This window comes from Bos indicus, chromosome 15, assembly GCF_029378745.1.
Source record: "Bos indicus isolate NIAB-ARS_2022 breed Sahiwal x Tharparkar chromosome 15, NIAB-ARS_B.indTharparkar_mat_pri_1.0, whole genome shotgun sequence".
Lineage (NCBI taxonomy): Eukaryota > Metazoa > Chordata > Mammalia > Artiodactyla > Bovidae > Bos > Bos indicus.
The window spans coordinates 24,717,098-24,742,657 of NC_091774.1; the positions used below are offsets into that span (position 1 = coordinate 24,717,098).

Here is a 25,560-nt window from a genome sequence, read left to right on the forward strand (position 1 = left end):
GGAATTGGTGTTTTCAAACTGGGGCACTGGAGAAGACTGTAGAGAGTCCCTTGGACTGCATGGAGATCAAACCAGTCCATCCTAAAGGAAATCAACCCTGAATATTCATTGGAAGGACTGATGCTGAAGCTGAAGCTCCAATACTTTGGCCACCTGATGCGAAGAGCCGACTCATTGGAAAAGACCCTGATGCTGGGAAAGACTGAAGGCAGGAGGAGATGACAGAGGATGAGATGGTTGGACTGCATCCCCAACTCAATGGACATGAGTTTGAGCAAACTCCGGGAGATGGTGAAGGACAGGGAAGCCTGATGTGCTGTAGTCCATGGGGTCGCAGAGTCGGACATGACTGAGTGACTGAACAATAGTTCTTAAAAGAGCTAACAAAGCCCAACAGAAAAGGGTTGCAATGCCAGTTAACCAGGGAGAGGTGAATCCCAGTCTCCAGGGAAGTCATGGAGAAGTCATGTAACCTGCCCAAACTCTTGAATCATTCTAGGTCAAGGGTCAGGTTGGTTCTTTTCCCACCTTGTCCCCAACATCCCTTCCACTCATCCTTCTTTTTCACAACCCTTGAAATAAGTAAAACCATTCTTAGCCTGAGGCACTTTCCTGACCCTAAAAGAAATCTAGCAATACCTAAGGCAGTCCCAGCACCCTGCTGGGTGGTCTGAGCAGATCCACCTCTACAGATGTCCAGCTCTTCCTTTCTTCACCAACTATAGATTTTCAAAAGCTGATCAGGAAATAACTAATGTGAAAAGGCACAAAGCAGTCGAGTAGTTGTTAATAACACAGGTTATGACGGGAGACACACCAAGGACAAGTGTCCTGGCTCCACTACCTAGGACACCTGTGACCTTGGGCAAGCCAACAGTCCTCATTATCATCCCAGGGTTGTTACATAACTGTGCACAGCACTCAGTAATGACAGGGATTTAAAAGCAAAAGGCAAATGGTAAATAGTAAAAGCCTTCCCAGGTGGCACTAACAGTAAAGAACCCACCTGCCAATGCCAAGAGACGTGGGTTTGCTCCCTGTATTGGGAAGATACCCTGGAGGAGGAAATGGCAACCCACTCCAGTATTCTTGCCTGGAGAATCCCATAGACACAGGAGTCTGGAGGGTTACAGTCCATGGGGTCGCAAAGAGTCAGACATGACTGAAGCGACTTAGCACACACACAATCAATGAGTAAGATAATTAATCAATTCCCCATGAAAAAAATCTTTGCAGTGAGCTTTAAAACACAAAAGTACCTCTGAATATCTGTAAAAGATGGCTTAACCATTCATTTGACCAAAATATAAAATATTCAGCATCAAGAAAAACTTTTTTGCCTTCTGAATCAAATTACAATGTGAATACACTCAAGTGCAATGCAACAGCAAATGAGAGGAAATCAGACACCACTAGGCGTTGCTCAAGAAGTGACTTGCCTTTGTGAAATGGAGTATCCCCTGCCCTATCTAGAAAGGAGGTCACAGCCAGCTGTGGTTCAAGGCCTCCAAATGTCCGTTTCTGAGCCCAGAGGGCCCGAACAGGGAGAACAATGCCCCCAGACAGCTGAGATGCATAGGAAAGGAATGAGTTCAGTGAGCCCAGATGCTTGCACCTTCCCATAGAGAAGAGCGCTGAACTCCTTGTGATAGCTGGTTTTCCTTAATTATCAGTAATCTTTGATGTTCAGACTATCTACCTCTCTTTGGTACAAACTTCTATATAACCTGACTCCTTTCCCCGTCGCCTCCTTGGAGCAGTTTCTCGGGGCTACTTGAGAGGCTGCCTCCCAGGCTTGAAGTTCTAAAAATTCCCACCGAATAAAACCTCTCTCTGCTTTCAGGTTGTGACTATTTTTAGTTGACACTTTTCATTCCCATCAAGCTTCTTAACCCTTTAATCTGCTCTTTTCTCTGTAAGAAGAAAAACTGAAACATGAGAAATGCTTACTGAGTCCATCCATTTCCAAAATAGAACATATATAAACAAAGGCCATACTGCATACCAAAGGTAAAACAAATACTTTTATTGCACATTTATAAAATCTGCATAGTTGTAACAAGTCTTTGACCCTCCCACAATTCCCCTGGTAATCTTTAAAATTTGGTTAAAACACAATACCCAATCTGGAGCCTTCTAAAAATGGTCAACGGGGTATTTCTCTCTCTACATATACATATATATATTTTTTTTTACAAACCCACATCCCCTACTTTTTAAAAGGAAAAAAGGGGGTGGGGTGTCAAAATGTTCTTCTGGACCAGCAGCAGCCTTAGCCATGTGTTTTAGCCATTTTCAGATGCTAGAAAAATTTACCTTTAAATAGTTAACAACTCTGAAAATGTGATCTTTAGTCAAGTTTCACAATGCTGCTCTTCCATCTGATGTCCTTAATGCTTTCTCCTTTCTTTCACTCGGGACTGAGTATGAGGTTTTCTGGTTTATTTAAAAATATAAAATAAAATAGAAGGAAGAAAGGAGAGGCAGCCTTCTTTTGACTTTTCAGCCTCTTACTGCCACATGACCTTATGTTCTACCCACATGTGAAAGGGTGGTGGCTCATCAACAACCTATTTTTTTCATCTCCTGTCAAGAGCCGGGCAACAACCCATTTTTTCATCTCCTCCCTTGCAGCTAATTTTTTTTAATGTCATCTGTATCTGATAAAATAACGAGTAGCTGTTCATACAGTTCAGGTCCTGATGAATCACCCTTTTAGTCTGCTGTCAAAAATACTGATGCCTGAAGGATACTCTGAGGCTCAGAAAAACCCAGGCTGTCTTGCAGGGACAAGAGACATTTCAGGGCTTCTGCCACAAATCAATGCCTTAATACACTGGTTCCTGCCTTTTTTCGTGAAATTGCTTCTATGATTCTGTACCTAAAAAGTGCAGTTTTATTTTCAACCCTTCTTTACACACACAGCATAGTTAGGATCTTGATCTGAGTCTCACTTTCCCACCTAATCCCTTTCCCAGGGTAAACACTGTGACAACAGACTTCTGTGCAACAGACGGTCAACCAAAGACCAGGCTGGGTCTTGAACACGTGGGGGCTTATTTCACTGTCACAGCTGACACTCCTTGAATTGACTCCATGACAGCTGCAAATCGGCTACAAAGGTCATAGGGAGAATTGGGCCGAATAGTTGGAGGCTCCTTTAAGACAATGATTTCTGCAGAAGGATCTAGAAGTCTGGGTAGAAACTCCCCTAAGCACAGCTGCAGATTTTCTGTGGAGGGAAAATAGATGGTTAGTATACAGCTAAATAAATCTCTTGAGTTAAAACTAGTAAGTCTGCAACAACCTCCAAGTTCAAAGCATTATTCTGGCCAGCTAATGACAAATGACGATTCCTTCAGGCCAAATCAAGAGCAAAGACCTATTTGCCGACTATAGCAGAGTTTTAGGTCATTGTTTTAAGGCATCTGACATGCGGCAGGATAACACTATATATTCACTTCATTATGGACATGTCTTCTAATCAATCATCCTTTAAAATTTGAGAAAGTACCATAAATATAATGTGCTGTGAACATACTACTGCCATAAAGATAACGCTGGTCTTATCCTTCAATTAAAATATACCAGTGTGTACATGGCATTAAGTAAAGCTATAACATCACACACAGTTTAAACAAAAACTGAAAACATTAAAATGAAATTCTTAGCTACTAATTATTATAGATTTTTTCAATAAATATCATAAACTTGAACACTTTGACAAATCACCAGAATATCTTTACATCAGTGAGCAACAAAGAGGCTTCATATTAGGATACATAACAACTTTCTAAGTCAACTAAACTCGCCTAAAAATATCTAGTTTTAGGCTCTCTCTCCAAAATGCTTTGGACAGGCACAAACATCCCATTTACTAATTTATTAACCTTGAAGGCATCATAGTTAATAAAATGTTTATGTCTTGCAACTTCAAGTCACAGGAAAATTTAATTATGGCACTGACAGGTAATCAAGCTGCATAAACAGGTTTTTTTTAATATTTAAACTACAAAGTTCAAGTTCAGATTTTGGCAGATGGAAAAGTAACAGCAGTCTAACATTGCTGGAGCACAGTGATATTTTTTTCCAAATAGAGCTGTGTGGCTAGCTGTGGAGGTGATTCAGCAACCAAAGAGGAGGTAAGGGGAGGCTAAGGACAGGGCTTCAGGGTCCTGTTCCTTGTTTCAATACAACAGATGTAATTTTCATGCATTTATATGCTCGGGGATTCCAATCCCTTAAAAAGGTTTGACAACCAGTGCTACAGAGTCCAACTGTCATTTCTAGAACTCTCAGAGGTCTTAGAAATTATTAGCAATGGCAACAAACAACACACCTGCGATATCCTGCCCAAGGTAAGAGCACCAGTGGTTTCTCATGACCTCAATGGCATCCAGGTCATCCTTGGAGATGTCATTATTAATGATAAGGTGAATACAGGGAATGATCAGCTCATTCATCACATTAATACCCTCTGTTACAGAGTGCTCATCATTTGTTTCAAAGAGAGAAGCTGCTTTGGCATTCAGCTCCTATGGATAAAAAACAGTGGGGAAAAAAGTCTCAAAAAGAAGACAAATATTTAAACAAGTAGTTCCCAAACTTCACTGTACATTGGAATTGCCCGGGATCCTTAAAAACCACAGATACCCTAACACACTCATGCTGCTTTGATTGGTATTTGGCTGACCTAGGCACTGGGATTTTTTTCTTTAAATGCCCCCAAGGTGATCCGAATGCAGCAAAGCCTCTTACCAAGTGGCCTAAACTTATAAGTCAAGGTCATATTTAACACCTGCTTCTATCAAAAGACCTATTTGATGGTTCTCACTCTTCACCAAAAATCAAAAATCACCTGCAGAAGACAAGGTGGTGCCCAGGCCCCTCACCAGGAGACTGGTTTAACCGTCTGGAGGAGGCCTGGGCACCAACATGTGAAAGCCCCTTAGGTGATTCTGACACACACCGGGAACTGAGAGCCAGAGACGGAAAGAAGCCAAATCCTTATTACTGCCTTCCTGTGGCAGCTGAGCAGGACGTTCAAAACGTAATCTCTATTTGGTGATTTAAAAAATAAAAGCACTTGCGGTCCATCAAATCTACAAGGCTCCCTTTTCAGCTTCAAAGTGCCCTGCCATATCTACAACTGACACAGGAATCCAAGTATAATAAGAAAATGAAGCTTCTGAGATACATACATGTCACAACTTAATCTCTTCCATTTGGCATTAACGAGAGGTAGTGGCAGAAATGCGGGCCTGACTGCTCCTTGGTGGAGGGTGATCCTGCTGGGTGGCAGGGAGGCCCAATGCAAGCTTAGCCTGAGGTTAAGCCGCCTCTGCAGTTTTCTGAAGACAAGCACCTGGAGGGACCCCTGGGGAGGCAGACAGACTATGGGTGCGCCTTCCCACACAGCAGCCAAGTGCAAAACGACCGGGCTAGATCTCCTGTGGTTTATGACAAGAATGTTAACAGAATGGCAGGATCAATCCTTATGGTTCAAACCTTTTAAAAACTGGAGTCTCTTTAGACATCACTAAAGCTTCTCATCTACTAGCTTATTAGTTAGGGAACATAGAAAACACATGTTTATTATATGCTTACTGTGTGCCAGGCACAGAGAAAGGCTGACTAAGAAGAGGGTCTATGCTCAAGGAACTCACAACCTAGCAGAGAGGCGTGTGATATATAAGCTGTGATGCGGCACACATGAAGAGCACCAAAAAGGGGAGATGAGGTTCTCACCTAACTTCTATCAGGGGCGGAAGAAGAATGATGTTCACTGAAGTAACTTAATCTGTTTCAATGTAGAACTACTCTTGAGGGTTTAGAACAATCTAAAACCTGCAGGAGGTTTTTTTTGTTTTATGTTATATTTCTTCCTGGCTTCTAGGAACAGAGGTAAATAAATACAATAAAACACAAAAATTGTCAGGCTTTATACAGAGTACACACCAGAAGGCATTTTCTTCGGTATAAAGCGATCACCGACTCCTTTACGCCCCGCTGGGGCCCCTTCATCAGCAGAGTGGCATTACTTTGGTAGGCATACACCAGGTAGGAAAGCGCTTCTTGGTACCTGAGAAAGTTATCGATGAAAAACAGCTCAGTGCTCCTTTCCCAAACCCAGGGCTTAGTCCCCATCGCTCTCTAATATAAGAATGGAACCGGCTACAGGGATGGAAAAGTCTTAAGCATGGAGGCAGCATGGTGCAGGTGGAAAAGAGGGCCAAAGACCACAGCCAGCCTCAGCTCCTCTGCAAACTGGCCGAGAAGCTCAAGGCAAATCATGGCACTTCCCTGGACTTCTGTTTCTCCCAACTCTACAACAAGGAAGTGGACGAGAGGCTCACTACGGTCCACACTGACTCTAAAATTCATTTTCTGAGTTCATTTTCATTTATCACGAAGAAAATTGGCCATTATATCTCTCAACCAAGAAATCTATCATTATATAAAAGATGAAGATACATGTTTGATGTTCAGTGCAAACGTGAAGCAGAACACTGAAAAAGGTAGAGACACGGTGGGGGTGTGGAAGGGGCTGTGGTCCTTAGAGTTCCTGGTGGGCATCCACAACCAGTACGCTCGGCAACATGAGTCGCCACTTACTTTCCTTTCTGATAGAGTTCCAGGCCTGTCAGCAGATACACAGACACCTTTCGAAACAAACTGTAATCTTCATGCCACTTCTGAAAAGGAATGACAGCCATTCATGATTATGACCAAAACTACTTCTACCCTTTTCCCCACAGCAAGTTTCAAACTCAGTACTAATACTTACGGAGCTCATATGGCCCAGCACAAAAACAGGAGACACAAAAGCTTTCAGATAATAAAGTACTGGACATTTATGATAAAAGTCTACCGCTGACCTTAATTTTCCATGTCCTGTTCCTGCCACCGAGCAACAGAAATATTCACTTCACATGAGCTTTAGAATTTCGGATCTTAACTTCCAACACCCACGCCAAAGTCATTCAGCTCTGGTCTGAATGAATGGCCTCCCGAGTTCTGAGGAAGCCATTCAGATGAGGGAAGATAGAAGGTCAAGGCCGCTCCAATCTCAGGAACAACACTAACCTTGCCTGGGGGGGTGGGGGGTGGGGGCCAGGGGCGATGAGTAGGGCACACCGAGGTGGCACACAACAGTGTCGTACCTACATGATGTGTTTTGTTTTTGGAAATCTGTAGTCAAGCGTGCATTTTAATGCATAAAAATTTAGTTTTGAATACAGAAATATTAGAAAACTGTATTATTTAAAGCAAACCAAAACCACGAAGTCACGAATTATATTGCCTAGGACAAGGCTGCTGCTAAGTCGCTTCAGTCATGTCCGACCCTGTACGACCCCATAGACAGAGCCCACCAGGCTCCCCTGTCCCTGGGATTCTCCAGGCAAGAACACTGGAGCGGGTTGCCATTTCCTTCTCCAATGCATGAAAGGGAAAAGTGAAAGTGAAGTCGCTCAGTCGTGTCTGACTCTTAGCGACCCCATGGACTGCAGCCTACCAGGCTCCTCCGTCCATGGGATTTTCCAGGCAAGAGTACTGGAGTGGGGTGCTACTGCCTTCTCTAAAGTGAGTATTTAAGGGAAATGAAGTGCTGATCAGCTGAAGAGAAGAATGGCATAAAGAAACTGGCCATTCAAAGGGTTAAGAAAAGATCATTCATTCTGACTCAGCTTTTTTTGAAAGGTGGTGGGAGTATTGGCGATAATATAAAATTGTTTGCTTTATAGCTTATAAAGTTTATTAATATTACTACAAGTCGTACAAATTGGATTATAAATATATATGTGCATATGTATAATTTACTATACGAGGAGGAACATATTGGAGAAGGAAATGGCAACCCACTCCAGTATTCTTGCCTGGAGAATCCCATGGACAGAGGAGTTTGGCAGGCTACAGTCCGTACGGTCACAAAGAGTTGGACACCACTGAAGTGACTTAGCACGCACGAGAAGAACACATAAATGACAGCCCCAAATGTTTCAACAGCTTGGCCTCCTTACCTTTTTGTTTGTTTTTTAATTGTTAGGGTTGCCTTAGAAATTTATATGTTTGCTTTGTAGACGTAAAGAGAAGACCTCACCTTGTACTCTTCCATATTCATGTCATCTGGACCAATCTCCTTCAGTTTTGCTTGAGCCACCTTCATAATACTGATCGATCTGTGGACAAAGTTAAGAAAGCAATGACCATTTCCCCTCCAGAGGACTAAGTCAACATAGAAGGAAGGGTGGTTCACCGAAGTACTCCCTTCTCACCTTTCATCATAGCTAAGGTTTTTATCGGCAAATTGTTCCAGAAGGGTCCGCTCTACTACCCTTTTAGGCGCTTCATTTTGGAAGAAGTAGATGAGCACGTGCTGAAGACGAGGATCACTGTGAGAGGTGGGGGTCTCCTTGGCGAGCTGATAGAGCCTGGAGTACTCTTCATGGAATGCCTATTGAAGACAGAACTGGTAGTCAGAAAAGGGGGCACGGTGGGCTTATACACACAGAAACCGCTGCCTAAGGGGGTTTTCATCACTCTAAGAAGACTTCTAAGAAGTTCTTATTGAGGAATGACAGAGGCAAGTGGAGCCTATAATCTCTTTGCCTTTCAAAAAAGAACAAAACTCCTCTAGCACCAGAGACATCCTGTACTCACAAGAAAGTCATTTTCCTCATACAGTGCTCAGAAAAACAAAAGTTTTAATTGTTTCAGGCGTTTATCTTTGAGTACCAAGGACCTGAAATTTAAAAATCCAAATGTATTTCTTTTCTTAAATTTTATTCAAACACCTTAAAAAGCATGGCCTACTTTCTTATATCACGGCCTCCAAAGTACAAAGGCAAGGTCTCACTCACGGCTTTATTAATAGGCACCTCCTAAGAACCAGGAGGTTACTCCAGGCCAGGTGTGACCTGAGCACCGAGGCTGTGCTACTGCCACGAGGGGAGGAGCCATCAGTGCCGTGGAATGGCTGGGCTGTTGGCCGGGCAGCAAAGGGAGTTTTACGTTTTACTTCAATGAAAGACATTTTTTTAGCATCTGATATAATCACTGCCCCATGATTATGATCCCTGTGGTATAAGGATTAGAATTTAATCCTAATTAAATGAGAATTTAAAAGACAAGACAAAACAGAGATACCTTAATAAGCCCTGCTTCAGACCCATCTCGGTCAAAGGTCTGACGGGCTTTAGCTATGGCCAGGATGACCCCTTGCATGGCAGGGCTCAGCATCACCTACCACAAGAGGACACAAAACACAGAGAGAAAGCAGAGAAGAAGGGTTCAGAAGAAGACTGTGAAAGAAAGGTGAACAGACCGCCGCAGGGAAGTGGGGCGGCGTGCTCCCCAGCCAGCGGCCACTGCAGGGGCAGGCTCGCACACCCCGCTCCACACTAGCGGCCCCTGGCCCTCTGCACGACCACAGACCTTGCCCATGACCAGCTATTCCTACAGACGCTCTCTAATTTAGCAGATGAATAAAGAGGTATGTCTAAAAATACCTACGATGTGGCACTGCTACACAATCAAGGTAAGTTACAGCTCTCAGAGGGGAAAGGTCTGAGGTGAGAATTCCACCTGAGTTCCGAGGTTTGGGTGTCCATCCTAAATACATCGGTCTTTCAGAGCTTTTATCTGGGTGAACAGCACATTTGAAACAGTCTGAAACTAGCAGGTGCACAAATAGGACTTTATAATGTGAAAACCTTGCAATGATTAAAAAAAAAACCATCCCACAGAAACCTGAGGACAGGATTCAGGACTGTTAGTGTGTGGTGACAGCTGCAAAGGAGGCAGACAGCGAACAGCCCGGAAATCTGCAGCTCCTCCCCGGAGCTTCCGAGTTAAAACCAGGTCAACTCACATTCGACCTGCTCACTAGACAACTGAAATTTTCATATTTGGAGGAAATGCAATGGGCTAATATTACCAAAGACTCCTAATTTAAAAGGCAATTTTGTGTTCAGGATATGACGCATGGAACTAAATTCTACCTTTCTGAGCCACCTGGACTCCACAGTGGCCTTGTAAGGACAGGTCTGAGTAGAGACCTGCTGGCAGCAGTGTGACTAAGGCCCTCTCGCCCACCACCTGTGTCTAGGAGAAAACACTGTTGCCAAACACCTTACACAGCTATGCTTAGTCACTTGAGAAGGAAATACAAGACTGACAACAGACAGCTAGACCCTGACTCATCTCTGTACCTCCTCATCATATCCATCTGCATCAGATCTAACCAGAATCCTTCCCACACTGGGAATCTCGACTTCAGAGACCTCAGCATTAGGCTGGGCAGCAGACTCTGCGTCACGAGCCTGTGGGGGCTGCTCTGACTGCTCTGCAAGGTTTGTTTCCGGGGGCATGGGCTTCTTGGGTTCAGCTTCCTTAAGCTGTGGCAGCAGAATGGAGAGAAAGAGTAAGAAAAAAACAGAAATAAAGAGGGATTGGTTAAATGCAGCAGACACAGAATAACAGAAAAGTGAGAAAACTGTGGCAATTATTGCCGAAAGCCCACCCCTCCAGATTCTGGGCTTCCCGGCCTCTCACCTCACTCAGTGCAGCTTCTACGCCACTGTTCTCATAGGCATGTGCTGTGTTTGCAATCGCCTGGGCAGTCTGCTCCTTCACGATCACAGCATGCTCAGAGGACAGGCACCGAGCCCCGTGGGAAGAGGCTACTGAAGATTCTGAGAAAGAACAGCAGGTACGAATCAGCATCTGGTAATAAAACCACTAGAACACTCTACAAGGCACGCAGGACTGGATACAAAGTTTAATGTGCACACCTTCTAACTCACCTTTTGAAAAAATTATGTAAATTTCCCCTAGAAACAAGTAGCTAAAAGAAACAGCTACTTCAGCAAGGAGTCACTGATGACTCTGTAAAGTTTAATGTGCTCCCAATATTATCATATTTCTTCATGGCAAAAAGGCTTCCTATAAATAACTATCCGTTAGGAAGATCACTTTACAGAATAGTTTTCATAAAATCTACCTATTAATCTTACCATAGTTTCTCCTGCAACCTGGGAAACGAGCAAGCACTAAACAGAGTGAAAGTCCAGGTAGCTAGCTGCTAATCCTTCTGCTATTACTTCTGCTCAGCAGAACTGACTGTCTAGAGCCACAAGCTAGGCTGTCAGGCTGTGCAACACCAACTCTGATCACACTGTGCAGAGCGTGGCATGGCTCACTCAAAGGATGCGCACGGGGCTGGCTACGGGAGTGCAGCGTGAACTCTCCCAAGTCACTGGCATAAACAGCCTGCTCAGATACCTTGAGATGGAGAGAAGTCCTGTGATGCTGAGCTGGTGGAAGATGCCATCTGAGGAATTTTACAAGACTGCTCTTCTTCCCATTCCTCCACTTCCTGCTCAAACCTCCAGTTATCTTCCTGAATGTAATGCTTAAGTTCAACAGACAGGGCTTCTACTTCTCCTGACATCTGATCTAATTCATTTGGGGCCGCCTCTGAGGAAGAACAAAGACACAGTTAAAACAGAGTCCCACCAAGCAAAACGTCTCAAGGAAACCAAAGCTCCTTTCCAGAAAAAAAGAAAGTAAGACACTTTGTCTTTTTTCTTACTTTTAATGAAAAATACGCACATAACCCATCCATTGTCCGAAGTGCTGACAGTATCAGGCCAATAGTCATGGTACCCTAGTAACAGTGGCTGGCATATTGGAAGGGAGGGACACTGAATATTTGTTAAATGAATCAATCAATGGTAACAAGTGAGGATTTGGAATAGAGGCCAATCACAGACAAAGCAGCAAGAACAAACATTTCTTGGGAATTCAGAAAATCATTAGATTCAATGGAAATTTCAAGATAAACAGTTTTATCAGTGTAAACAGTGCCCCTATTACTGTTAAGAATATCCATCTCCAGGACTTCCCTGGTGGTGCAGTGGTTGGGACTCTGAGCTTCCACTGTAGGGGACATGGGTTTGATCCGTGGTGAGGGAAATAAGATCTCACATGCAATACAGTGTGGTCAAAAAATAATAATAATAAACTGAATTAAATAACAAAGTATATCCATCTCAAGATGGTTGAAAATGAAAACCAAGACGTTTATACTGCCTTAAAGTTCACATAATCAAGTGCTACCACAAAGCAAAGGGATACAAAGGTTAGATCAATAGGTCAATAATACCTGGGGTTCACTAAAGGCTATGATGAAAAATGACAAGGCTATCAATGACATATTCAATCTCATTTCCAACCCTACAACCGAAACAAATCATAAAAACCTACAGAAGAGTAGCACATCCACATACTGGTTGCTGTTAACTAGTCTTTCAGTAAATGACAGCTCCCACTTTTTGTCTATTTCTATAGATGAGCCGTACCCATTATAACAAGGCCCCTATATACCACCCACAGCCAGCACAATCGTTTGTACAGAAACTCCCACGAGCAGCTGTTCCTGCCCTCACACTGCAAACACGTAATTAGGACGATCAGTTACTGTGAAGTGAGCGTTCTCTCCATCCCCTACCCACCAAGCCCAAGAGAAAGATCACTTGCTGCCCAGACAAAATGCCTTGTATGCTTCCTTACTTATGCAGCACAGTGAAGTTTGAATATTAAAAGAAGACGCCTTGTATGATCTCAGATGTGAAAGAAGAAAGAAAGAGTAATATACATGGAAAACAGCACAGAATCTGGAACCAGAATATTTACTGGCTGTATGACAAGTACAGAACCTCAGCTGGAAAATGTGGGGGATAAGAATTTCTGCTCTGCCTCCTCCGTGTTAAGAGTTAATAAGTTATTAGAGAAATAAAGCTTGAAAGCATGCAGTGAGGAGGAAAGTACCAGCATAAATGATAATTATGATTACTGTTAGTATTAGTAGCAGTATTAGGAGAAGTCTGAAAGCGCTGAGGCAAATCCACTTGTAAAATCTAGCTATTCTCCAAAAGGTGCAAAAAATACACACACAAGAATGTCACTAAAAAAGGGAAAAACTAGAGGCAGCTTAAAAGTCTATCAACAGGAGGCTGGTTTAATAAATTATATATATATATATCTTCCATGCAATGGAAATTATTTTATAGTTGTTAATAGGAATAACTTGGTTCTATTTATAAGAATAGAGATTACTAAGAAAAACAGTGAAAAAGATGCCAAACAGAATGGAAAAATATCCCATTTGGTGGGAAAAAATGGGGTGTACATGAGATATCAATAAATAAAACCTAGCATCTGCACAGAACATTTCTAGAAGACTACCTTAGGAGCCTAAGAACGGATATTTGTTGGGCTCAAGGAAGTAGGAAAGCAAACTTATTTTTCCTTTTTCTTCTCTTTTATATGATTTGTATTTCTTAAACACATCATTACTTTCTAATAAATCCGAGTTGTTTTTTTTTTTTTTAAACTACAAGACTGTTCCCTTCCCTGAGAAGTACAAAATCTCCCCTAGCCTGGCCTCTGCTTATAGTATTTTTACCTGCATTGAAGTGGGGCAGCTTGTCGTTAATATACATCAGGCAGTAAGCACTAACATTTCTCTGGCCCCCATAGGAATCTCTTTCAAGTTCTTCCCAGGAAGACTCAGTAACAGAGATGTCGTTGTACTTGAGCCAGACTTGTCGCGGCTGATTATAGACGTAGGCCCAGTAGTGCCCCGCGTTTGCCTGTCCTTCGTGAACGAGGACTGCGTGCAAGCGATAAGGCACCTGCAAGTCAGAAAGCGTTCCCCGTGTTAGGTTAAAGCAAAGTCATCCGACAGGGGTTTACGTGACGAAAATTCCAAAGTGTACCCAACCATAAGACCTAAGAAAACTGCCCATTTACACATGTGTTTGATGTAGGGTTCACATCAACAAAACATCTTGTTGATTCAAGATGAACTAAAAAAAACACAGTAAATTTTTTTAAAGAATAGAAAAGAGAAAATGGTCAACACCCAAGATTCACGTGGTGCGTAACTACGGTTTCCCGTGACCCTAGAAACAGGGTTCTCCTCCCACAGTCCCTCGTTTACACAGAAGCCCGTGGAGGGCAGTCCCCTAACTGCAGCCTCTTTCCCGTCTATGCCCAGAATGTTATTCTAAATAAAAACATATGTGGAAAGTAAGAATTTCTAGCATGCCTACCTATCTTTTGGAATTAAGAGAGACATAAAGGTTAAAAATCATACTGCTAAATGAAGGATCATGAAGGATCATGGTACTTTACAAAGGATGGGGAACCAGTCCCTGGTCAGGTTTCCTCCACTGTACTGCTTAATTACCATTTTATGAGAAATTTTATTAATATTTAACAACAAATCTTTCCAATACATGGAAAAAATACCATGTGGCAAACTCAAGACAACTACATTTTACATCCTGTTGGTGGTAGAAGGAAGATACGCTGCTTTTTTTTAGCCTAAAATATAGAATAATACATATTTCTTTCCAAAATTGATTTTTATATCTTAGGGAAGTTTCCATTCAGTTTCAAAGAAAACCATCAACTTCTCTGTCTGTATCCCATTAGCACCATTAGAACATGCCTTGACTACTTCCCATCAATTTTCATTCTACCTGACGGAGGAGAGGATCACAGTACATCTGCTCAATAGTCTGGGTAGTGCTTGCAATACTGTTCTTTAAGTCTGTTAAAAAAGAAAACTCAGTTATAATGATTTCATCCCACGTCACACATGCAGCTTTAGCTCTGCAAAGACTACAGCTTCTCTGTACCTGAGGTTTTCACCCTTTCAGCTTCTATGAACCATAAGGAAGCATGCAGTTTTAAAGCAGCTAGTCCTTTAGGTTACAAAGGCTTATAGTTTAATATAACTACATTAAGATTTCTAAAAAAAAACTAGAGAGGAATCTAGATTTGTATCATTTACTTATTTATTGCTCCTAGATAAAAGGAGAAAGAAGGGGAGGACGAGAAACAAGACAAGACCAAAGGATTTTAGGAACAAAATACTGAATAATGTGATTTTACACTGCATGCATTAATCAAATATTCTTTGCCTCCTTAACTGTCAATAAAGCATACTGTATGTAGAAAACATTTTTAAAGTGGAAATTCAGGAAACTGCAATTCTAAGTTTGGGTCAACTGAAGTCAGAGTTCAGATAAACTATGGGAAAAGAAATCCAGCAGACGCAGAAAATTCTCTAAGGTGAGTGGCGTTGTGTGTCCAAGATACCCAGGAATTCCCAGAAAATTTGAGGAAGGAATCTAGGGAAGAACTTTTCATGGTTATATTACTAACGCAAAGTGTCTGACACTCATTGTAATTACACATTACAAAGTGTAATCTCACAGGCAACAAAAAGTACCAAAGAGGTCAAATTCCTCAATTCAACAGAATCCATGGCCATGACAGGATGTATCTCCAGATGCCTAATTTCCATGTATTCACACAAACAGAAAAGGCAAAGAGTAACCCTCTGACAAGCAGAAAGAGCCAACCTTGTATATCCTGTTCAATCTCGTTCCTCCACCTCTGCAGGCAGGTCTTAACAAAGTTTATCTCCTCATCTGTGACTGTTCGAGGAGCTGGGTGTGCGGGCATTTCCACGGAAGAACGGGGAGGTTTAAGTGGCTGCTCTGCCATCCTAGACTTGCGTACAGAATCTTCAGAGGAAGAAAAGGTTCCTTCAGCTTCCTGAGACGTGCTCTCTTCACTTGTACTGAAGGAAGATTAAAAAAAAAAAAAATGCTCAGATGATAATTTCCGAACTACGCGTGTGTGCTCAGTCGCTAAATCATGTCCAACTCTTTGGGACCTCATGGACTATAGCTCTGGAGGAGGGCATGGCAACCCACTCCAGTATTCCTGCCTGGAGCATCCCATGGACAGAGGAGCCTGGTGGGCTACAGTCTATACGGTCACGAAGAATTGGTCGGATATAACTGAGGCGACTTAGCATACATGCATGGACTGTAGCCTGCCTGGCTCCTCTGTTCGTGGGGTTTCCCAGGCAAGAATACAGGAGCAGGTTGCCATTTTCTCCTCCATTTCCAAAATACGTCTTTGCCTAAATTAATGCACTCTGTAAAGCAAGCTGCTCTGTGGGAAAGCACAGCTACAATTTAGTGAGTGTTTACTCTATAAAGTTACTGAGCCAAACCTTTCCTTTACAGGCATCAGCAGCAGCAGCAGCAGCTGATGAGGCAGGTACTATCACCATTCCTATTTTACCAACTTTCAAACCTAAGATTCAGAGAAATAAAGCAGTGTTCCCAAGTTCACCCAGCTAGTAAAGGACAGGGAGGGATTACACTCACATCCGCCTGAATTTACAAGTCTATGGTACCTGCTCTGTAACCACTTGTAACAATGAACCTTCTTCTCAAGAAGAAAGGATGAGAAGGAACATGGAAAAGAGGAGATGGGGAGTGGAGTAGTTAAGGGATCAACTATTGTGTTTCCAAGATGTAACTGACCAAAGTGAGATGGACAGGTGGATCCAGGAACAAAATACACAGAAGAAAAATAGCATCAGCTGTATACCCAGCACGCAGGAACGCAAACTAGGTGGCGCTCTGGGAAGGCACAGGGTGCAGAACTTACAGGCAGACAACTCCAGCTCCACCGCATCTCAGCTAAACACCCAAGGAGACGGTAGCAGCCTCGGGTAAGGAATCTAACACCTCAGCTGAAAGAGGTGGATGTCAACCACTTTACATCATTGTTATAAACTGAGAATAATGTATGTAAAGTAACTGTTAATTTATCTACTAATTAACTACCGCCAAAAAAACTGTACACAGACAAATCAGCAGGAATACAAACAAATCTAACGGTTCTTAGGTTTCTGTTTCACACCAAAACTGAAGAACATAAACTTCCCAGCTCTGACTTAAACTCTCACTCCCCTTCCTCCCTGCCTCTCTCCCATATACAAAATAACAGAGCAAACCTCTTTTCCCTGAGGACCTATAAATATGGGAAAACAAAGCCAATGTAAGCAAAAGAGGAAATGTCTCAATCTCAAAAAAGATTACACACATACACACACAGATACCTTTAAAATCTAATATCAGTCAGTATCATTTCATATTATTAAACAGATAAAACCACTTTTTAAAAATTAAAATCATTTATATTTTACAAAGGACATGAAAACAGTCTACAAAAATCCAAACACACACCTAAGTAGAGTACAAAAGTAAAGGAACCCTCCCTCCACCCCGTGCCTAGCGCCATCTCCTAGAGATAACTGCTATTACCATTTGGTATGTTCTATCCAAACAGGCACTCTGCACACACGTGAATGAATGAATAGTAACACGTGTGTGTGTGGGAGGGGCGGCAAAGGAATGATTGGGTTTCTTTTAAAAACATAAAAAAGTCTAAACTCTTCTATAGGCTCTAGTGTTTTTGCTAGCCAGGGCACACAGATCACATTTGATCCGAGCTGGCCCCACTGGCTCCTCCAGACCACAAAGGCTGCTGCACAGCTGAGCCAGAAGAGAACCAAGGCTCGCGTGCCATGGCCTCTCTGTCTCTTCGCTGGATAAGCCGCTGGAGGTTGTCCTCTTCAATTTCTAGCCAGTTCTTTCTCTTATTCTAATTTTCTACTTGTAAGTAAGTTTCCCTTTGCTTGGTGTTTACTTAGACGTGCAGACTCCTTCACAGCAGAGTGAATGCCATGTTTTAGAAAATCAGTGGCTAACTTTTCCTCTGGGCAAGGCCTTTCATGGCAGTTAGCTTATAGCAAACTCCGAGCCAGGTGGGCCTGGCAGAGAATGAACACTGTTCCAGACAGTTCAAGACGTCTCTGTAATAATCCCAACTATCCCTTGGGTGAGACGAATACATGAGTGGGAATAATTACGAACAACTCACTCAAGTGGCAAAACCCTTCCCTGAAAGACAAAGAGCTCGTGGCCCGTGAGCTCTCATGGGGCGAGTGTTTGTCGGGTGGAGACGTGGCACACAGCTCAGAGTAAGCCAAAATCACCAATATATACTATTTTAAAACTTGTTTCTGTTACCTTTCCTTGGATGTCAGGTCAGAAGTCAGGCAGTGTGCTGAAGAAAGTGGTTCTGTCATGCACGCATCACTTTGAGATGCAGAGCTCTCTGAGGCAGGTTTTGTACTAGCAAATTCAATCACGTATTTCAACATGTCCGGAAGTGGGAACCGGGCTGGGCCCGAGCCATACTTCACATACCTACGAGGCAGAGAAAATGGTACTCTAGTGCCAACATCTTGTTCTTTCAGGCTCGCTACATTATTATATGGAGAGTCAACGGAAAGGCTTATCCCTAAAGGCTATACAATATTTAATATATTAATCTATAGAGCAAAAGTTTTCTAACTACGAAAGTGAAAACTGACAACAATCTGAATCTTTACACTTGACAGAAAGCATTTCAGGTGGGCTCCTATTCAAAGTCACACCAATGGTGCTTTCTCTTAATTCAAATCACATTTAGGCTCTACTCATCAAAGTAAACTCTATTTTTTAAAGGAAGAGAGATATATTATCATTACTCAAATCTGAAAATAATGCTGTTGAACTATCAGGTTGGTGCAAAAGTAATTGCAGTTTTGAGTTGCTGAAATTTGCCATTTGATGTTGGAATATATTCTTAAATAAACGTGGTTATGTTATACATTGTAATGTGCATTTCTTGCTTTATGTTTTTTTGCTAATGGCTTATTACTTGTTGTTTATTTTATATGTGTTTTAAACTATGGAAATGATGTTAGTCAGAAAGCAAATTCAAGCGATTTTCTTATTCGAGTTCAAAATGGGTCATAGAGCAGCTGAGACAACTCACAACATCAACAATGCCTTTGGCCCAGGAATTTCTAACGAATGTACAATGCAGTGGTGGTTCTAGAAGTCTGGCAAAGGAGACCAGAGCCTGAAAGATGAAGGACATAGTGGCCGGTCACCAGAAGTTGACAATGACCAATTGAGAGGATCACTGAAGCTGATCCTCTTACAACTACAGGGTAAGCTGCCCAAGAACTCAGTGTTGACCATTCGATGATTGTTTGGCATTTGAAACAAATTAAAAAGGTAAAAAAGCTCAGAAAGTGGGTACCCTCATGAGCTGACTGAAAATCAAAAAACTTGTTACTCTCAAGTGTCATCTTCTCTTATTCTACACAACAAACCATTTCCTACGGTTTGTGATGTGCAACAAAAAGTGGATTATACATGACAACCAGCGACAACCAGCTCAGTGGCTGGACAGAGAAGCAGCTCCAAAGCACTTTCCAAAGCCAAACTTGCACCAAAAAAGGTCATGGTCACTGGTGGTCTGCTGCCAGTCTGATCCACTATAGCTTTCTGAATCCCAGTGAAACCATTACATCTGAGAAGTATGTTCAGCAAATGGGTAAGATGAACTGAAAAGTGCAACGCCTGCAGCCAGCACTGGTCAACAGAATGGGCCCAATTCTTCTCCATGACAACGCCCAACCAAACGTCACACAAACAACGCTTCAAAGGCTGAACAAACTGGGCTACAAAGTTTTGCCTCATCTGCCATATTCACCTGACCTCTCGCCAACTGACAACCACTTCTTCAAGCATCTCAACAACATTTTGCAGGGAAAATGCTTCCACAACCAGCAGGATGCAGGAAATGCTTTCCAAGAGTTCATCGAATCTGAAGGTACAGATTTTTATGTTACGGGAATAAGCGTACTTTTTTCTCGTTGGCAAAAATGTGTTGATTGTAATGGTTCCTACTTTGATTAATAAAGATGTGTTTGAGCCTAGTTATACTGATTTAAAATTCAGGGTCTGAAACCACAAATACTTTTGTACCAATCCAATGTACCCAAGGTTTTTTTTCTTTGCTGCGTTTTAGATCAAGTAATCTGTAATTAGGAAAAATGAGAGAGAGAAAGCTGGAAATGGGAAGTAGGTGTTGACAAAGGTCAGAGTTTAAGTCCTATGTACACTATGATTCACGTACTCATTTAACAGTGCAGACCAGGCATAAATTACTGAAGATTTCTTTGGAATCAGTAAATAACAAATGTCTTTGGTATGTAATCAAAATAACTAATTATTTTAGTAATACCCAAAGTTCTGCCATTACTAACACATGTTACACTAAGAAAAGAGATTTACTTTAGTGAATTCTACAGTTCACTGCAGTAGAGAATCTAAATGGTACATAAGTTGACTTACTGGTATAGGTAAACTATAATTCTGGGATTCCATTTACAAAAGGAGAGAATCACATTTTTCTTCTTTAACTAAAGTGAAAGAAACAGCCACAGAACTAGGGAGAAGTAAAACTGTCTGTTTCTATATCAAAAAGGACATTATGAAATGAAAAATAAAATAAAATGCAACTCAAAATCAACCACATGTTAGAGGATATGTAGCAAAGACACTTCATCCTCTCTAATTTAAAAGAGAATCAGAATGATTTCTCCTGTGGATGTGCCTGCCACAGAGAGTTTTGGCTTTCAAAGAAAAGGATATTGAATATATAAAGCTAGAGGAACTTTAAATAACTGTTTCTGGTCTTTAGATCTGTATCTTTGGCTTACTTTCAGCTATCAACTTATCTAAACTTGACTGATCTTTCAAGATCTATTTTCTCCATGGTCTTCTTTCAGCATGTCATTCCCTTGAACACTGAAGGAACATCTCCCATCTCTGAACTCCTTGTCTATCCCACAGACATGGTAAATGTCTTCTTAAGCGCTGTTTGTTGAAAGAATTTATTAGTACACGACTGCCTTGGACCAAAGGAAACATCTTTCTAGAATTGCAGCACTGATAATCTGTCATAAGATTTTAAGCCATCATTTTTCATCTCTAACTCTTTCCAGGTTTGTTGTATTTTAACATGATATTTATACAAAATTTCAGGAACAAATTTTCTTTGAGAAACTTATCTTCAATTCTAAGACATAATCATTTTCCTGTTCTTCTAATGAATTCCTACATACACTGTATTAATTCAGTAGAATTAGAATGAAAGTGGTTTCAAAAAAGATGTCTACACTGTACACAAGAAATCTTATTTTTAATATGATATCAAGATACTTTTACAGAAGAAATGGTGAACTTTTTTTTTTAAATAATAAAAGTAATACATACACCTGGTAAGAAAACTCAAATTCAAACAAGGGTAAAACAAACCATAAAAGCCATCCATTCCCACCTCAGTTCTACTACCTAATGGTATCCATTAGCAAGTTCCTTGCCAAGATTCCCAGAACTGTGTCACACATAGACAAGCAATTTTTCAAAAGTAATTTCCCAAGTAAAATTATCCAAAAATTTAAGTCACTTTATTTTAAAAAGAAAGTCGTATTCATACTACAGAAAATACTCCTGTACGCTATTTAAAATCTAAATAAGTCAGAATGCCTAGCTGGTTACTGGCAAATTGAGTATTTTTCAGCTAAAATACATCCAATATACCAGGTATGTTGTATGAAAACAATTATAACTTTCCAATCTTATAAAGCAACACTCAAACTTTTAAAGTAAAATATTGCTATAGGTATAAAGTCCTGTAAACCACTTCCAAGAGTATCTGAGGACTCAATTTCCAGCTTAAGTCTATTAAGACAACGAGATGATGGATCATAACAAGTCTTGGGTAAATTCTTCCTAAGTGAGAGGGAGGGAGCTGGGAAGTGGCACCCAGAGGTGCAGGGTCTTTCTCAGGCTGGTATAGCGGGGTTTGCCTCTCAGGGAAATCACTGAGCTAGCAATGAAGCAGTCAGAGACGGAGTAGTGGTAGCAGCAAAAATAGTAAGCAGATAAAGGCAAAAAAAAAAAAGCCACTGACATTGTATGGAATCTCCTTTCTAAACTAATAGTCTCTGACTAGAGAGAAGTTACACTGATTCCTTCTTAGGAAGTCATAGGGTGACTTCACAAAAGCAGTCAGCAAGAACAGATGAACAATGATTTCTCCGCAGGAGAAAGGACTTCGTATGTGTCAAAAATACAAGCCCTCTCTTTGAGTCAGCACTGCTGACTTGTTTTACCTTCACCAGGCACTTCAAAAACTGCTTTCTCAAGACAAAGGGATTAGAGTTTTGTGATAGTTACCTCTCCTGTGTTTGTGAACAAGATGGCAAGGAGAGCAGAAAAAGTAAAGAGCTATGAAATCAGAACTTGGCTTCTCTTCAGTACACTGTCAATAACTCACCATGTGACTTGGGTCAAAGGTGTCCTGGGACCACCACTGCCCATCTTAAAGACTGTTTCACATTTTCCTTATCCATTTTATAAAATATATTAGTTAATACTTAAACTCACAATTAATTTTTAGATAAAAGCAAATTATCCAATTTTAATACCCCATTCTAAGTACAAAGGTGTCTATGACTCACCTTTCCAGTTTTTGCTGCAGAATTTTTATTTCTTCTTTGAGTTTTCGAATACAATCTCGCTTACTTCGAACAAGCTCTTTGCTCCTGTACATATACCTAAGCAAATAATAATCCCACAAACACAATTTATATTTAAAAACATTAATAACACAAAGTTTCAGCAAACTTTGGATTCAAGGAAACTACCTTAATCAGACACAGGGTTAGTTCTATGTTAGCTCGATGAAAATACAGAGCTAATATCATATTTAATGATGAAAGACTAAAAGTCTTCCCCTCTAAGATAAGGAACAATCCAAGAAGGACCACTCTTGCCTCTTCTATTCAATGTTTTTACTGGAGGCATAGTCAGTGCAATAAGGTGAAAAAAAAGAAATAAAAGTCATATAGATAGAAAAGGAAGTAAAACTGCCTTCATTTGCAGATAACAGGATCATGTACATAGGAAATCTCAAGGAATCTACAAAAATGTATCAGAACTAATAACTGAATTTATTAGTAATGCCAAAAGACACAAAGTCAATTAAAAAAGAAAGAGGAAAAAAAATCTATTGCATTTCTATATACCTGTAAAGGACAAATGAAAAGTACATTTTTTCCAAAGCCTTATAACGTCAAAGGCAATAATTATTTAGGAATAAACAACCAGATATGTGTAAGAACTATACACAAAAAAAATTATAAATCACTGCTGAGAGAAATTAACAAACAGTTGGATAAAAGAAGCTATACCATGCTCATGGACTAGAGGACTAAAAATTGCTAAAATGTCAATTTCCCCAAATTGATCTATACATTCAACACAGTCCCAATTAGAATCCCAGTAGCTACCAGGGCTTTTGACAAGATGATTTTAATACTTAGATAGAAATGAACTGAGAATAGCCAACACATTTAAAAAAAAAAAAACAAAAAAAAACAGTAACACAGTAGGAGATTCATACTATCTGATGTCAAGATTTATAATAAAATCACAGTAACTAAGAGAGTGTGGCACCGGCATAAGATTACACAACAGATAGAATAAAACCTCCAGAAAAAAACCCACAAATGTAAGTCCAACTAATTTTTTTAAAAAGTATCAAGGTAATTCAGTGGGGAAAAGGGAGCTGTTTAAACAAATGATGCTGATATATCTGGATATCCACATGCTGCCTGACTGCCTCCTACAAAAATATCCCCTTACCACATACCATATATGAAAATAAACTCTAAATGGTCATAGACATGAACATAAGAGTAAAGGTCACAAAATTTCTAGAAAAAAAGTATCAAAGACCTTTGTGACCCTGCGTTGGAAGATTTCTTATTTAGAATACAAAAAGGGCAACTGATATATTAGACTTCATCAAAACTAAAAACTCCTGCTCTTCTAAAAATACTAGTAAAGAAATGGAAGAGACAAAGATAGATTTATATTCATATCTAAAATATATAAAGAAGTCTTACAACTCAGTATGAACACAATCAACCAAACTAAAAAGTGGACAGAAGACACCTCCCCTAAGAAAACATATAAATGACCATTAATTACGCACACAAAAAGATGCTCAGTGTCATTACCATGGAAATACAAGTCAAAAGAAAAATAAAGATATCCCTATAAACCCAATGAACAGTGAAAATGAAAGTCACTCAGTCATTTCTGACTCTCTGCGACTCCATGGACTAGCCCGCTAGGCTCCTTTGTGCATGGAGTTCTCCAGGCCAGAATACTGGAGTGGGTGCTAGCCATTCCCTTCTCCAGGGGATCTTCCCAACTCAGGGATTGAATCCAGGTCTTTCGCATTGCAGGTGGATTCTTTACCATCTGAGCCACCAAGAAAAGCCCCAATAAACCCAACAGAATGGCTAAAATTTTAAAGACTGATAATTCCAAATACTGGTGAGGACTTAGAGCAAATGTAGCTTTCATACCCTGCTGACAGAAACACAAAATTGTATAGCCACTTTAGAGAACAGTTTAGAAATTTCTTATAAAGTTAAAAACATACTTTTCATACAACAACCAGAAATCTCACTTCCAGGTATCTTACCCAGAAGCACTAAAAGCCACACCAAAACTTTTATGTGAAAATTCATATTCATAATAGCCTAAAACTGGACACATCTGAAATGTCCCTAAACTAGTTAATGGAAAAAATATTGTGGTATGTCCATACAATGCAATACCACTCAATATTAAGAAAGAAATCACTGATACATGCAACAACACACATGAATTCCAAAAACATTATTCTAAGTGAAAGATGATGACCACAACAGGGTGCATAATGAATATTAATGTCCCTAATTGCAACACTTTATAAATGACAAAACTAGAGGGCCAGAGAATAAGTCAGTGGTTGCCTGAGGGTAGAGGGAAGGGACTGACTGTAAAGGGCATGGGTGATGGAAATATTCTGTATCTTGACTGTGGCAGTGGTTACTTGACTGCATATATTCATCAAAACTCATTGGCTGTACACTTAAGAATGGTAACATTTCTTTGTATGTAAACTATATGTTGATAAAACAGACTTAAAATTCTGTCAGTCTGTCTAGTATTTTTTTCAGGAATACAAATAGTATTCAGATGAGAAAGAAATACACGGCAGCTACTCCACATACTGTTCATCATTGCAGAGAGCAGAGCTTTCACCTAAAGCCTAGCTACTCAAATTGTGGTCCAGAGATCAGAAAATAGCATCACCCTGAGAACTTCTTAAAAAGGCAAACTCTTGGGCCCCCACCTAGATCCACTGAATCCAAATTTGCATATTATCAAGACCTCCAGAAGAGTACTATGGATATTACATTAACTTACTTCTGCTACAGCACATCAAGAAGACAATCAACCACAGAACTCACCTGTCCATATAAATGATCTGAGGAAATTCAAGCTTATTGTGAATTTTCTCTGGCTGACCCAGGGACTGATTGAACTCAAATCTTGAGAGTTCAAAGGTCAACACTGGAGGTAGCTTTGTAAACCAACGCTAAATCAAGAGTAGAAATACAGGAGATAAAAGTTTAGGAAACAGCAATAGCCAGATTTAAACTATCCCTCATTAGACTCTCTTTTGGTATAGAATTTATATTCAAATCAAACTCATACTGAAATTTTTTTTTAACCCCAAATAGTTAAAACACCCACACAGAATCATGCCTTCTTACAGAATATGGTTAAACGCCCCTCAAGACCCCGAACTTACAAGCCAGTGAACAACATTTTAATTCAACTATCATCATCAGAAATAATGACCTTTAAATAT

At 40.6% G+C, this 25,560-nt stretch overlaps 1 protein-coding gene across 10 annotated transcripts in view; it reads right to left on the reverse strand.

Moving 5' to 3' along the window:
* Window positions 1-2,006: 2,006 nt before the first annotated feature.
* The window catches only part of USP28 (ubiquitin specific peptidase 28), a 63,775-nt gene continuing 40,221 nt past the window's right edge, over window positions 2,007-25,560 (reverse strand). For 3 of the 10 annotated variants that reach the window (XM_019975047.2, XM_019975046.2, XM_070803455.1), the window contains 16 exons: window positions 25,157-25,284; window positions 22,307-22,402; window positions 17,970-18,149; window positions 15,438-15,658; window positions 14,550-14,620; window positions 13,469-13,697; window positions 11,284-11,478; window positions 10,555-10,694; window positions 10,212-10,397; window positions 9,148-9,243; window positions 8,277-8,455; window positions 8,102-8,180; window positions 6,616-6,695; window positions 5,959-6,082; window positions 4,340-4,535; window positions 2,007-3,232 (listed from right to left, as the gene is read on the reverse strand). In XM_019975047.2, coding sequence (XP_019830606.2) covers window positions 3,057-3,232; window positions 4,340-4,535; window positions 5,959-6,082; window positions 6,616-6,695; window positions 8,102-8,180; window positions 8,277-8,455; window positions 9,148-9,243; window positions 10,212-10,397; window positions 10,555-10,694; window positions 11,284-11,478; window positions 13,469-13,697; window positions 14,550-14,620; window positions 15,438-15,658; window positions 17,970-18,149; window positions 22,307-22,402; window positions 25,157-25,284 — 2,376 coding nt within the window. In that variant the 3' untranslated portion in view covers window positions 2,007-3,056. The remainder of the gene's footprint in view (window positions 3,233-4,339; window positions 4,536-5,958; window positions 6,083-6,615; window positions 6,696-8,101; window positions 8,181-8,276; window positions 8,456-9,147; window positions 9,244-10,211; window positions 10,398-10,554; window positions 10,695-11,283; window positions 11,479-13,468; window positions 13,698-14,549; window positions 14,621-15,437; window positions 15,659-17,969; window positions 18,150-22,306; window positions 22,403-25,156; window positions 25,285-25,560) is intronic. The other 7 variants (XM_070803453.1, XM_070803452.1, XM_019975050.2 and 4 more) reach the window with 5 other exon arrangements.